Here is a 13206-nt window from a genome sequence, read left to right as displayed (position 1 = left end):
ATTACATCATTGTAACTACATAAATCATAAAACTCTTACGTGTTATGTTGTTGTGGGGATATTTTATCAGTTTATTCATTGACGTTTTTTTCCAATTAATATAAATGCATCAATACGCCAAATGGGCGTGCTCAAAATTAGGACACTCCTGCTAGCTTAACGCTGTTGTGAATTACACCATTAGAAATGTTTTAGCCGCTGCCTGGCGTCGTTAAAATGAACTATTCGAGAAAAAGGTATACACATTTACCTCACAATCCTCCTTAGTTGCACGTGTTATTTATACTTTTGATGTTGTTTAGTTTGCCATCCTTGCGTATGGTGAGACGCTGAAGTTATGACCAGGTTACCATTGAAAAAGAACAAGATCTCGATCTCAACGTGGAGTTTTCACCTTGATATTAAAATATGTTCATTGATTAGCTGATTAATACTGCTTTTCGGAGCTAGTTTGTAAACAGTTCAATACTAGTAATATTCTTGCATCGTACTTTTTATTTGGCTAGTGTAGTAGTACGAAAATAACTGAAATGCTTGCTTAATTGAACCAATTTAATGTTTTTATAGGAAATAATTGACAACAAGCTATCAAAATGCACCTGGAGAGAGTATCAACATTTCAAGATGTAGGTAAACATGCATCTACACTCAATTCCTTGCTTCTGTAGTCCACATATTTATCTCATTTAGCTATAATCTACTATTTTATCATTTAATGTCCCATATTCTCAGACACTAACTTCCTATTTTATGTCTTAATTGGTGGATTTGATAAAAACGGAACAGGAGAGACTGATTTCTAGTTTATCAGGTCAGACCAATCTCCTTAAAAGCCTCTTAATTGTTTTAAAAGCCTCTTAACACCGACTGTTGCAGGAAGAACCAAAGCTGCCAAAAATAAATGAATCTTAAAAACGATCATAAATACAAAAATAAGTTTGATTTTTTTTAAATGCAACGATAAATAGGGACATAAATTCATAATCAAACAAAAGTTAGTGTATATAAACAACAAATAAGGTTACAAAATTAAATATAAATACAAAATATGTGGTAATAATGCTAAAATCATTTGAACTTAATTTGGTAGCCTGGGAGCACAAATAGGTATGAGCAGTCCTCACGTGCCACTTATGGATTTCTCAATATTTGCAGCTATTTTTAGAAGTTTTAGCCATTTTAAACCCCTCTCTGATCTGTATCCTGGATTTTAGGTGACCATCAATGTTTATATCACTTTGTAGATTTCACTATATTCTGATAGTAGTGTTGTCTTGATACTTAAACTAAAATTTGCATTTTTCTGTTTTAGGAACTGAATAGAATCTCCCCTGAACCAGAGTGAAAAAACGAACTTGGTAACAGTTTTACCTCTTTTTTTTTTTATATGAACATGCAGACATGCGCATCGCCAGACTATCATGCATAATCATGGCCAGGGTCAGTACGTTTAGATCCCTTCAGTTTATGCTACTTCTGGCTGCTGCCCTGGCTGTGGTGGCATTCTACTACTTTGGCTCAGAGAATCATAACTTCTCAAGCACCACCAGGAGGATCAAACTGTCTCAAGCAAGCCACAATGCCAACAGAAACAATGCAGATCTGACCGCGGATACCAAGACCTCTCAGCTCGATGGATCCGAGGAGGAAGAAGCGGCAGAGAATTATGCTTTTCAATTCATAAAGAGTAGCGACGAGACTCGGGACCAACGCTACAACATTCTCATGATGTTCACAAAAGTTGACAAAAACCGTAGCCTTCAGGACAAATTCAGGGTGGCCATGTCATCTATGGTCAAGTACGCACAGTTCCTGGAAGGAGAGGTGTTGGTGCTTCATTTTGTGAGCGATTCGGCCAGTAAAGAACTGGGAGAGAAGATGCTTCAGGAATTCCTCACAAATGCATCGTTCAAGTATGAGGTAGGAATAATGCTTCGGTGTGTGTATTTTTTTGCCTTAAATTGTCCTTAAGAGTTGTGCCTTGAGGTATGAGTTTAGTTAATTCCGAGGGCACGCTCATTATTCAAATAACTACTACTACCTGATTGAATTGAATGGCTATGTCCATAATTGATTTTTAAAGATAATCCTGTGTAGAAGAAATTTTAGCTATTAGAGCAACTATATTTGTTTTATGTTTTAAATATATTTTTTAAATTTCTTCAAGCTCTTAGGAGTTGAGCTAGGCATTGCACAAGGGGGCGGTGTTGCCTAAATAACATGCATTGATGCAAGCGTTGGCCACTGGAAATGACCTGAACCTATTTTGTTGAGTACAGACAGACAAAAGCAAGAATACTGGTTGCTACATGCAGTGTTAAGCCCTGATTTCCTTTTTTTTGAGCGCGCATGTGGATTTACATATTAGTTTAGTTAGCTTATTGTAGATTTGGTTCAATACCATTTTATTGCACATGGGAAATTTGGTGGTGCAAAGCAGGTGACTTAAATTACTGACCATCCCCATCCTTTTCAGGGGTCCTCAAACTATTCCACAAAGGGCCACAGTGAGTGCTGAATTTTATCATAACCAAATTAAATCTGAAACTGGCTGTCTTCTGTTCCCACACAGGTGTTGTTCCATGACGTGGAAGCCTTCACTCACAAGCTTTTCCCAATTGTGGAGGCCTTGCAAAAGCACTTCAGCGCTGGCTCCTTGGCTTATTACAGTGATGCTATCTTCTTTCTGTCGGTAGCCATGCATCACATCTTGCCAAAAAGTAAGCAGAGTACTTCATCCATATCTATGTACTCACCTGTGTGTAATTGAAAAATGTAATATAAAGTTAGGAATGAGGAATGGTTAACGCGTATGCCTCAAAGGTCTGGGGACGGGGGTTCCATCCCAGGTGGGTTCTGACGTTCCTGTGTGGAGTTTGCATGTTCTCCCCGGGCTTGGGTGATTTTTTTCTGGGTGCTCCGGTTTCCTCCCACATTCCAAAAACATGCTAGTTGAACACTCTAAATTTCCCATAGGTATGCGTGTGAGTGTGAATAGTTGTTCTTATCCATGTGCCCTGCGATTGGATGGCCACCAATTCAGGGTGTCCATCATTGGCTGGGATAGCATCCAGCACCCCCACAACCCTTTGAGGATAAGTGGTTCAGAATATAAATTAATATAAAGATCGTTGTTGGCGCTTTTTATGGCTAAAGCATGTCATTACTGTTTGGCATTCTTAGTTTTCAAGCATTCCCTTTTGTGTACAACAAAAGTGCTCATAAAAAGGTATCCATCATGGCTTAGTTGTTTGTCGTCACAGCGGACACAAAACACATGGACTGATAACTGAGACAAAGGAAAATTGATGTTCACACAGAGATCAGTGTATTGTTGCACCTTTATGGATGACATTCTGAATGCCTTAAGAAATACGCATGTCACTATACATCAGTCAGAGCTTGAATCTTTTGAAAACAATGGTTTTTTTTTTTTCAACGGTGGGGAAACTGATTTTGGAATCAGATGTGCGGATTTCAGAGAACTAAGAAATGCTACTGACTTACAAATCCTTAAAGAATCCTAAAACATGTCAGGTAAAGAGATGTCTACAGGATATGTTTAGCTGCCAATGAGTTTAATCTAAACATTGAAAAATTGCCATAATTATAACCTTTTTATCGCTCAATGCATCCGCTCTGGAGAGATCAACAGCCTTGTTAAGGCTTCATTCTTTATTTTCAGTGTTATGATCATATGTTGGGACCTCTGTCCATGCACATCACTTAAACATCTTATCACGAGGCACTTTTAAAAGTGTTTCTCCGGTCTTTGAATCAATTACAATTGACCAAGTGCAAGTCATGAGTTGGTCCCCACCGACTTTCAGTTACATTGTAAAGTTTATGAAACTAACAGAATTAGATATATTACATTAGGTGGAAACATGACTTTTCTCAAAGGAAATTCTGGTTATTGAATAAATATAAAAAATATGATTAACTTATCATAACTGCAGGGCATTGATCATTTCGCATCAGACAAATGACAAATGACAATGGCATGTCGCACATATTATTATTTTCTAATTCTGGAAAATTACAGTAGAACAAAACATCTTAATCATTGTGAAGATAAAATATGTTGTAACACAGTCTAGTGTTGCCAGGAGTTAGAGACCTTGGATTGGTCACCATTCAATCAGTACAGGAGAATTTTTACACTCAATCAATTCACTTAAATGCTGAATGAAAATAAAACCCATGCTAAATTGTTAGACCCTTAATCATTTAATTACCTTCAATTCAGCCTCTTCAGCTTCATTATTGATGCCTCCTCTAATTTTTATGTAAGCTTGTTGAACAACTTTCATCCAACAATTTAACTTCAGACTTATAAAATAAAAATAATTTTGAAGACCTTGAGTTGGCCTGAGTACAAAAAGTGTTCAAATGCCAGTTTCTTTGATTTTTTTGAAAGGGAATTAGACCAAGCTAAATAACGAAATATTTCTAATCTTTTGACCCCAAAAATGTTAAATAGGTGTTTCACTTTATTGGAAAATAAAATGGCAACTTTGTAGAAGGGGATGTAAAAATAAAATAAAAATAATTTTGAAGACCTTGAGTTGGACTGAGTACAAAAAGTGTTCAAATGCCATTTTCTTTGATTTTTTGAAAGGGAATTAGACCAAGCTAAATTACGAAATATTTCTAATCCTTTGACGCCAAAAATGTTAAATAGGTGTTTCACTTTATTGGAAAATAAAATGGCAACTTTGTAGAAGGGGATGTAAAAACTAAATAAAATAAGTCTGATGTAGCTGTACTCAGAATTAACTAATCTCAGACAAACTCAAGTAAATAAGGAGTTGGCACACAACTGATTAAATGGTACTTAACCTCAAACAAAGTTTCGTGTTGGCCAGGGAAGCCCTTTAAGATTAAGGGCTACATAAATAATCAGAATGTGATTATATGTGACTTTACTTTTTTAATTTTAAGCGAAGTCAATGTGGTAAAGCTGACTGATACTTGGAATTAGGGACGTCCCCCATTTTTTTTTTACATATCCACTGCAATCCTTTTTTGTCTACACTAATACGCATAAACAAGAAATCGTTTTGGTCTCCATGCAGGCTGAAACTATCTTTCCATGGATTCCATTATTTAGAAAATGACAATAATAGTGGTACTAACTAAAATGCAAATTGAATTGTCAAGTAAAGAGAAATATTGAGCTTTGGTCAAATCCTCTGAATTACAATTTTCACACCGTGTATGATAAGTATCCTTGATGAAAAGTCGGAAAACAATATGTGATGTCGTGCTTCTGGAAAAAATGCCTTTTTTTTTCTGTATTGGCAAGAACACAAAACAATGACCCTCAATAAATAGCCTTTAAGTGCTCACATCAGGGGGGATATTAAGGCCTAAAGAGATTGACCCACATTCTTTCTGGAAAAAAGCATGCTTAGATAACAGTGAGCCTTTTGTTTTGTTGCTGAGTTTAGGTGTTGCTACATAGTGCTATCTCCTGTGACCAGAGCCTTTAGAGCGCTCTCAGCTTTTATAATGACATTATTTGTCTGGCAAACCCATCAATATTAGTGCAGCAAGGAGTATAACATGTGAAAACCAATAGATTGCCATGTCCCTCCATTTAAGCTCTTCCATTTTTTTATACATCCCATTATGTTCTGATAATTTGTAGTTGCCTCCACCTGGCAGCACATACAATTTTTCATTCATCTCATGTTTGATTCTAAATATTTCATCATTAAAAAAGTCAAATGTAATTCACAATCCATTTTGGTTGTTGACAGCAGTGGACAAGCATATTTTACTTTATTATTTTATATAGATAGGCACATGCATACAACTTACGTCAATTGAATCTTCAATAAAAAATACTGCTTAGAAAAACCTAATAGATTTGCGACTTGATTTTCAGAGCAAACAAATACTTGACTATGAAAAAAAAAATTCTTTCAGATTGTCTTGTTTTGCGGGAGTTTTCACCATAGATTTTTAACTTTTTTTTAAAAATCTTACCTACTTTTATTCCTGATGACTATATTGGTATAGATTGGATTAATATTTTTATGGGATACCTGATGTGTGTCACTTCCAAATGAAGCTGCAAGAACCCTGTTAGTTGTTTCAAATATACGACTTCATGTTTTGTCCATTTTACACAAATGGAGGCATGTTAAATGCTTTCTTCTCCAAAACCGCCCACTTTAATTGTCATCATTAGGATAGATACAGTCTGAATGGGAAAGTGGTAATGAATATTTCCCATCATTACCATGCAGACAAAAAAATAAACAGAGGTTGTTGAAAACAAAAAAATCCTGATTTTTCCCCCTTTTAAATCAATAATTGTAATTTTTAATCATTTTTTTCTTCTAGTTCAAAAATCATTTTGTAAAATCTAAAAATATATATAAAAAAGCTAAAATAAACATTGTTTTAGATCTATAAAAAACTGAATATTCAGGGCTTTTAATCCAGTTATTTTAATCCATTTATAAAAAAAATCTAAATATTATATCTAAAATGGTCCAGCCCACGTGAAATCAAGTTGACGTTAAAGCGCCCCGCGAACCAACCCGAGTCTGACACCCTTCATGTACATTATCCAGGACTTCAATTACTTTGAGGATTTTGTACACCCACCTGATCTTTTTATTCATTTGTAAATTATGATGGAATTTCCTCTTTCACGTCCACAGTTAAGTTTTGATGACAGCTTTATGTAACAGTTTAACTCTTACGCATATGCTCCTATTTCCCGAATGTATTGCCTGTGTGTTTACACAGCTGCTCAACAGTCGTAGACAGTGTGCCTATTTTTTCCTTGTTTCAGATTTGACACGCATTGTGCAACTTGACCTCGACCTGAAGTACCGGACCAACATCAGGGACCTTTTTCAAGAATTTGACCACTTCCCACCAGGAGCAGTACTTGGCATTGCCAGAGAGATGCAGCCTGTATACAGGTATCACATGTTACATGACACGCTACCTGTTAGATAGGGATGACACTTGATCAAGGCAAGAACTTATACTACAGTTATATTATTAGTTAGTTACAGCTCAATTGTATTGCAGAGCGCAGAGTGCATTTTTCTAAAATGTTTTAGGCACGTATTTTATTTACAGTTTGAAGCAAGTATCACAAATCTGACTTTAGTATATTGTTTGCGTCTGAAACAAACATTTGGCCTCAAAGCCATTGAGCCAGAATTAGACTGATTCACCATCATTTTGGACCCTATCGGTAAATTGTTACTTTTTTTTTATGTGAATTACTTTTTTTTTTTAATTTACATACTGGCATACAAATACATTTTGATTAGATTTAATAGAATCAAACAAACAACAAAATACTCATTGTAGCCAATCTCTAAAAAATATATATATGAACATTTTTGGGTCAATTTGTGTGAAGCCTTTAAAATGGAATTTTCTTAAGAAATAAGGTAAAATGAATTTAATTTATTTTCTGACATAAACAAAATTAAAACTGCTCATCCAACTTTTTAAAAATTCCATGCGTTGTACTGATATTCAAGTGATTGTAGAAATAGACTTGCGTTTCTAATGATATTGACATTTGCTAAATAGCTGTTTTTTTTAAATCTATTTATTTTATCTATTCTGGGATATTAGTGAGAAGTTGGCACAGAGATACTTCTAATCAGCAAAGGCTTTGTTGCCATGTGTGATTCATGTATTACATGTCTCGTTGTTCCCTTTTGTAGGAAATTAACAATTTTCTAATGCCTGTCAACTGGCAGCCCCCAGCCACAAATCGATTTCATTTTTTTCCATGATGGCTGACTGTTGATGTTTAACAGATTGTTTTTTCAAATGTCTTTTTTTCTGACATTTGCAATTTTTGTGTAAAAAAGGGAAGAAATTTGAGGCAGACCATGTGATTTAGGTTCTAAACAACATTTCAACATGTCATTCTGCGGTTGCCGCCTACACATCTCATCAAGAGCAATTGTTATCAACTGTATGTGCTTGTTTGTACAGCAAGGTATTCTAAATTCCGAGCTCTTTGTCCCTCTTTTTCCCTCTTTTTCTTGCGTGCTTCCTATTTACAAATTCAGCTCAACCATCTCATCACATGTTTGTGTGTGAATGTGTTGGTATCTAGGAAGTGTGGTACGCTTATGTGAAGTGAGGTCAGGTGGGAAGATTGTGTTGCAGCGGCTTACTGGAACAAATGCTTAGCCTGCTTGTTTCCTGCAAAATTTGCTCATCATTGGTAAAGAAACAATGGACTCTTTGACTTTGGTCTCTACGTTCTTAAAGGAGTACTTAATAGGGAAAATGTGTGGAGACGATAACGCTTCACATCTATAAATGGTGATGTTTTTGGCACAGGTGTATATCTGTGTCAGACCGCTGAATCATCTACCATCCTGTTATGATAAGACCCAATACATTTTACCAAGAAAACAAAAAAACAGCACTCTCACGAAAAGCAAGTTCTACGTCAGGACCTCTGTAGTCCACATTTGATAACAGTGTCGTAAGGACAATCCTCCTACAAGTAACGTTTTGGAAGGAAATTAAAGCATTGACAACAGTACGTAGTTCACGTCACTAAGGATATTACTTTTCTGTTTGCCTTCCTCCCGCATGAGCAGTGTCGTACAAAATGCATTACATAACCTCATTTCATAACGCATTTACCATAGACGAAAACTCTCTGAAAATCATTTATTTGGTTTTAAGCCTCCTCTCGGAGCAGTGGATGAGTAGTTACCATGGCTCTGGAAATGGGGGTTCAATGTCAGGCAAGATTATCAAAGAATTGGAAGGCCAAAAGTATTGACAACATGAGGCAATTAAACGAGCAGACTAAGCAGCACAATCTATGTAGCATGTACATGAATGATAAATAAAGACCATTCATAATGCATTTTACTCGACATACACCTGGATATATGGCTTGAAATAGGGGAATTAGTCACTTTGACTTATTTTTTTAATTTTTTAATATGAGCTTTTGTCCTAATCAAAATCCGCTTTACCTTGTGCAAATCACCCACTTGATCAGTGCCAAATTAAGCCAAAACTGTTATTGCCCACACCATGCTTAACAGATGGTGCAAAGTACTCTCCAGGGTGCTTTTCAAGATAGAAGTGATTTTTGAATGAGAAAAACTCACTCTATTTTGCAACGTCATACTATACAAAGCAAATAGTGCTTGATTAGAGACAATTTCATCTTCAGATTTTGCAAGAAATATAGGGAGCAGGCAGCTGGGATTCTATCTGCAATTAAGCACATTCACCAGAACTCAACCCCAGTGAACTGTTCAATGTATGGTAAGCAGGAAGTGCCTATCAAGCCAATGGAATTTCTAACAGGGATTTGGGGAAGCATGGGGGGAAATTTCTCTAGATTACTTCAACAAATTGACAGCAGGGAGGCCCAAGGTCTACAATACTAACTGCTACAGAAGCTGCAATTTTTGTCAAAAGCATAGTCTAAAGAGGGAAAAGAAAAATTGATTACAACATTTTAATTTGTTTTCAACTCTGAATATATTTTTGTATTCATTTAGCAAAGCATTTGATGAGAAAGATGACTTTTTGAGTTTATGGGAAAAACAATACTTTCTGAATAACCCAAAAAGTGTGTAGTGTACACTGATTTAAGTCATTGCTTAGAACACAGCAAATAGGCGTATTGATTCTGTACTGTCGGGTGCATCCTGTCTTTGGAAGAACTTTTCCTGTTTTGAACACTATGCTCCCACTCGTATTGGGAGGTAATGGACATAAATGTTCAAGACAATGCTGCATCTCTCCATTCAGATCACCTCTTAAAAGTTCAATATTAGAATAGAAGAGAAAAGCTCCATGACTTTACAGTCCACGCTTTGCTGTGTTATAGAACCCGAGATAGAAGGCCCCTTTCTGTGTCATAAATGCAAGGGGCAATTGTAGTACAGTGCAGAAATAAGAGACCATGTGCTAAGTTTCCATAATATGTGGCAAAATAAGCAAAATGGCATAGACTGTAAGATGTACTGACTATATTTTTAAATAACAGAGAAAACTTTGTTCAGACGATAGTCAGTTTATGCATACTGTACACATCCATTGGTGTTAGACGTCTGAGTTTTTAATAAAGGTAAAATGGTGACCATGTCAAACAATAAAATGACTAACTTTACACGAGCAAAACAAATTTGACACTTAAATCTTAAACAAAAATCTGTCTGTTTTCTAATATTTAAGTTATTTCACCCAAAACAATCCATCAGAAAATGCCCATGGTTCTTCCGCAATTGTTTTTACAACCAGAAATTATTAGATTAGATTAAACTTTATTCATCCCGTACATCAATCTCTTTGGCCTCAATTAAAAAAACAACAAAAACCTTTTTCTTCTTTTCGGAAAAAAAATGTGGTTATCAACTATTTGTTAGTTAACACCATTCAAACAGATACAGTATATTTAGTAATACAAACAACCCTCTGTGAATGTTTTCCCGAGCACGTACACAGCGTGGAAAAGTACTCTGCAGGGACTCCGACAGGACGAGCTACAGCGTTGGATGTAGGTCATTAATATCATCAAGGCATGACACACTAAATGTCTCTCTCACTTGATTTTCTCAATCTGTGAGCGACTCTTGGATAACAGGCAGTATTAATCACCCTTCAACACAGTTTCACACGCTTCATGCTAGAGCAAGAGGGCAGGCAAACATCGAGAGAAGTGGCTAGTAAAACTGCATCTAAAAAAATACACAGTTGCGCGCACACACACAAGCATTTTGGCTTTACTAGTGTATTTTAGTAGATTTGCTTATCTAGTGTAAGCTTTTCTATGTTTGTACATGTTTTTTCGCTCTTGTGGCTTCAAAACCAAATTGGTTATTTCTCACAGGATATTGAGGTATATTTATTACATCTCTTTAGAGTCTTCAGGGAGTGTGTTACTGGATTTAATAGATTGGATTTAACTGAGCCACAGCCTGTAGTCCCTTCTTTGGTAAATAAACCAAGAATCCACAAAACACAGTATTAATCCCATTTGGCTTCCAACCAGGGAACCAGTGTCCGTTACTGGATGTGAAATAGCAGCAAGGTAGGCTTTTTTTTAGAGTGCCACTGTGTGAATCTTGATAAGTTATTTATTTATCGTGTAAAAATGTGAGCTATTTGGACTTTAAAGTCAGTCTTGTGAGGCAACCCCCCAACCCCCATTATGTGCTCATTTTTGTCATATTTGAATGTATGTCTGACCCATTTATACCACTCATCGATCTTTATTAACTCTACCATATGACGACTTCGGTTACATTGAACAAAACCTGCCTTTGGAATAATCATCTTTTGAGATGGCACAAAAGCATGCAGGTGGTTTTGGGCACTGAAAGCTGCTGAGCCAGCATGGGCCTTGAGCACTCCTGGTCCTACTTGCTTCCTGTTTTTGCCCACTAGGCTTTTAGCTCTGAATATATGTATGAGAGCAGTGTTGCTACTTAATTCTATGATTCAACTTGTCACATGGGCAAAACAAACACAAGTGGTTATTTGTATTCAGTAAATAAAGGTACTTCTCAGAATCCCGCAAGGTGAACTACTCAAGCAAAAGCTGGTTCCGTCCAGCCATCAGTTCAATCTGGTTAGGTTGATTTAGTATTACTTCACACTGAGCTAACTTAATTGTCATATACACTAGAGCAGGGGTGGCCAAGTCTGGTCCTTGAGAGACCCTATCCAGTCTGTTTTCCATGTCTCCCTCCACCAACACACCTGAATCAAATAATCGGGATCAGTATGAAGCTTCTGGACAGTTTGCTGATGAGTTGATCATTTGATTCAGGTGTGGTAGAGGAAGGAGATATGGAAAACAGACTGGATAGTGGCTCTCGAGGACCGGACTTGGCCACCAAGAATTTGATTCTTCTTTCATGGGTAGTCTTGTTGTACAATCAACATTGACAATTTGTCAAATGACATCTCTTCACACACAGACACACATTCTGGCAATACCGCAAGGAAAATCCTCAAACCAGAGTGGGTGACCCACCGCCCGATGGTCTTCCCGGCTTCAATAGCGGTGTGATGTTGTTAGACCTTGCCGCAATGAGGGCCTCAGCTCTCTATAACCAACTTCTGGATACAAGAAATGTGACTAAACTAGCTGATAAGTACAGGGTCAAGGGCCACCTCGGTGACCAGGACTTTTTCACCATGATCAGCATGGAGCACCCAGAACTGTTTTACTCCTTGGCCTGTGGTTGGAATCGACAATTGTGCACCTGGTGGAGGGACCACGGCTACAGAGATGTCTTTCAGTTGTATTATCGTTGTGATGGACCCATTTATATCTACCACGGGAACTGTAACAGCCCTATCCCAGAGGATTGACTGGGCCTGGACATGCAATGTTGCTTAAAATAGTGTAAAACGTCCTCCCATATAGCTCATAAAAATTCAATTGTCTATGCTATAGTGCCCTCTGCCCCTTGCTGGTCAAGGGGTTACCAATATTGTTGCTTTTTTCTCAAACCTGAACCACTGTAGGCTGTGTATAACTGTTTCAAATTGAATTTTTCAACGTGAATCATTTACTGTTAGTTGGTACATTTCTGTTTGCTTTATACCATTACTACACTAAGAAATGACTCTTTATTGAACTTGTTCTTTTCACCAAAACCATGCATTTGACCCAGTTTTGAGCATTTTGCTCAAATAAATGTCAGCACTCAATATTCATCACGTAACTGTTGAAGGTGATTGATGGTGAAGCTTTTGCGTTATGTTAGTCATACTACCAAACACCAATAGTTAAATACCCTATGAATATATTGTTTAACTTTTGTTGTTTATCTTAATTGAGTTCTTGATTGCACTTTAATAATAAAGCCTATGATGACACATGCTACTTTTTCTCCTGTCTGTGCTAAATGAAGAATCCTTTATACCTTTTTAGAGTAGAATAGTGGAAATAGCCCCCCATGTGCATATTATTTTGTGATATTTAGTGGAAGTATAGCTGTTAAGTACATGAATAATAAGGACACAAAGAGGGAACACTCGAATTGTACACAATTGGAAGAAAAAACACCTTAGCAGAACAGAGGTATCAAGTCTGATGATTTGATGAAGTTGCTATATCTCGTCTACCATAATATAATGAACTAACAGTCAAATCAAGAGGACAACAGTAATGCCAAGAACCCAAAATTACCTTGTAACTCCACCAAGGCACCCCAACTA

The 13206-nt window shown here is 36.7% G+C and overlaps 1 protein-coding gene across 3 annotated transcripts; it reads left to right on the top strand.

Moving 5' to 3' along the window:
• Positions 1-133: 133 nt before the first annotated feature.
• Positions 134-12871, top strand: xxylt1 (xyloside xylosyltransferase 1). Of its 3 annotated transcripts, none has more exons than XM_077607779.1 (6): positions 134-236; positions 568-626; positions 1313-1920; positions 2573-2720; positions 6812-6944; positions 11958-12871. In XM_077607779.1, exons 3-6 carry the CDS (start codon positions 1402-1404, stop codon positions 12352-12354), a joined length of 1197 nt encoding a protein of 398 aa, XP_077463905.1. In that variant the 5' UTR covers positions 134-236; positions 568-626; positions 1313-1401; the 3' UTR covers positions 12355-12871. The 3 variants fall into 3 exon arrangements, with proteins under 3 accessions (XP_077463905.1, XP_077463907.1, XP_077463906.1); XM_077607781.1 differs by having other exon boundaries at positions 568-630; XM_077607780.1 differs by lacking the exon at positions 134-236 and adding an exon at positions 285-345.
• Positions 12872-13206: the final 335 nt, after the last annotated feature.

The sequence above is a fragment of the Stigmatopora argus genome, chromosome 8 (assembly GCF_051989625.1).
Source record: "Stigmatopora argus isolate UIUO_Sarg chromosome 8, RoL_Sarg_1.0, whole genome shotgun sequence".
NCBI classification, from domain to species: domain Eukaryota; kingdom Metazoa; phylum Chordata; class Actinopteri; order Syngnathiformes; family Syngnathidae; genus Stigmatopora; species Stigmatopora argus.
The sequence above is the reverse complement of the archived record's forward strand: the minus strand, read 5'-3'. Positions and strand labels throughout refer to the sequence as shown.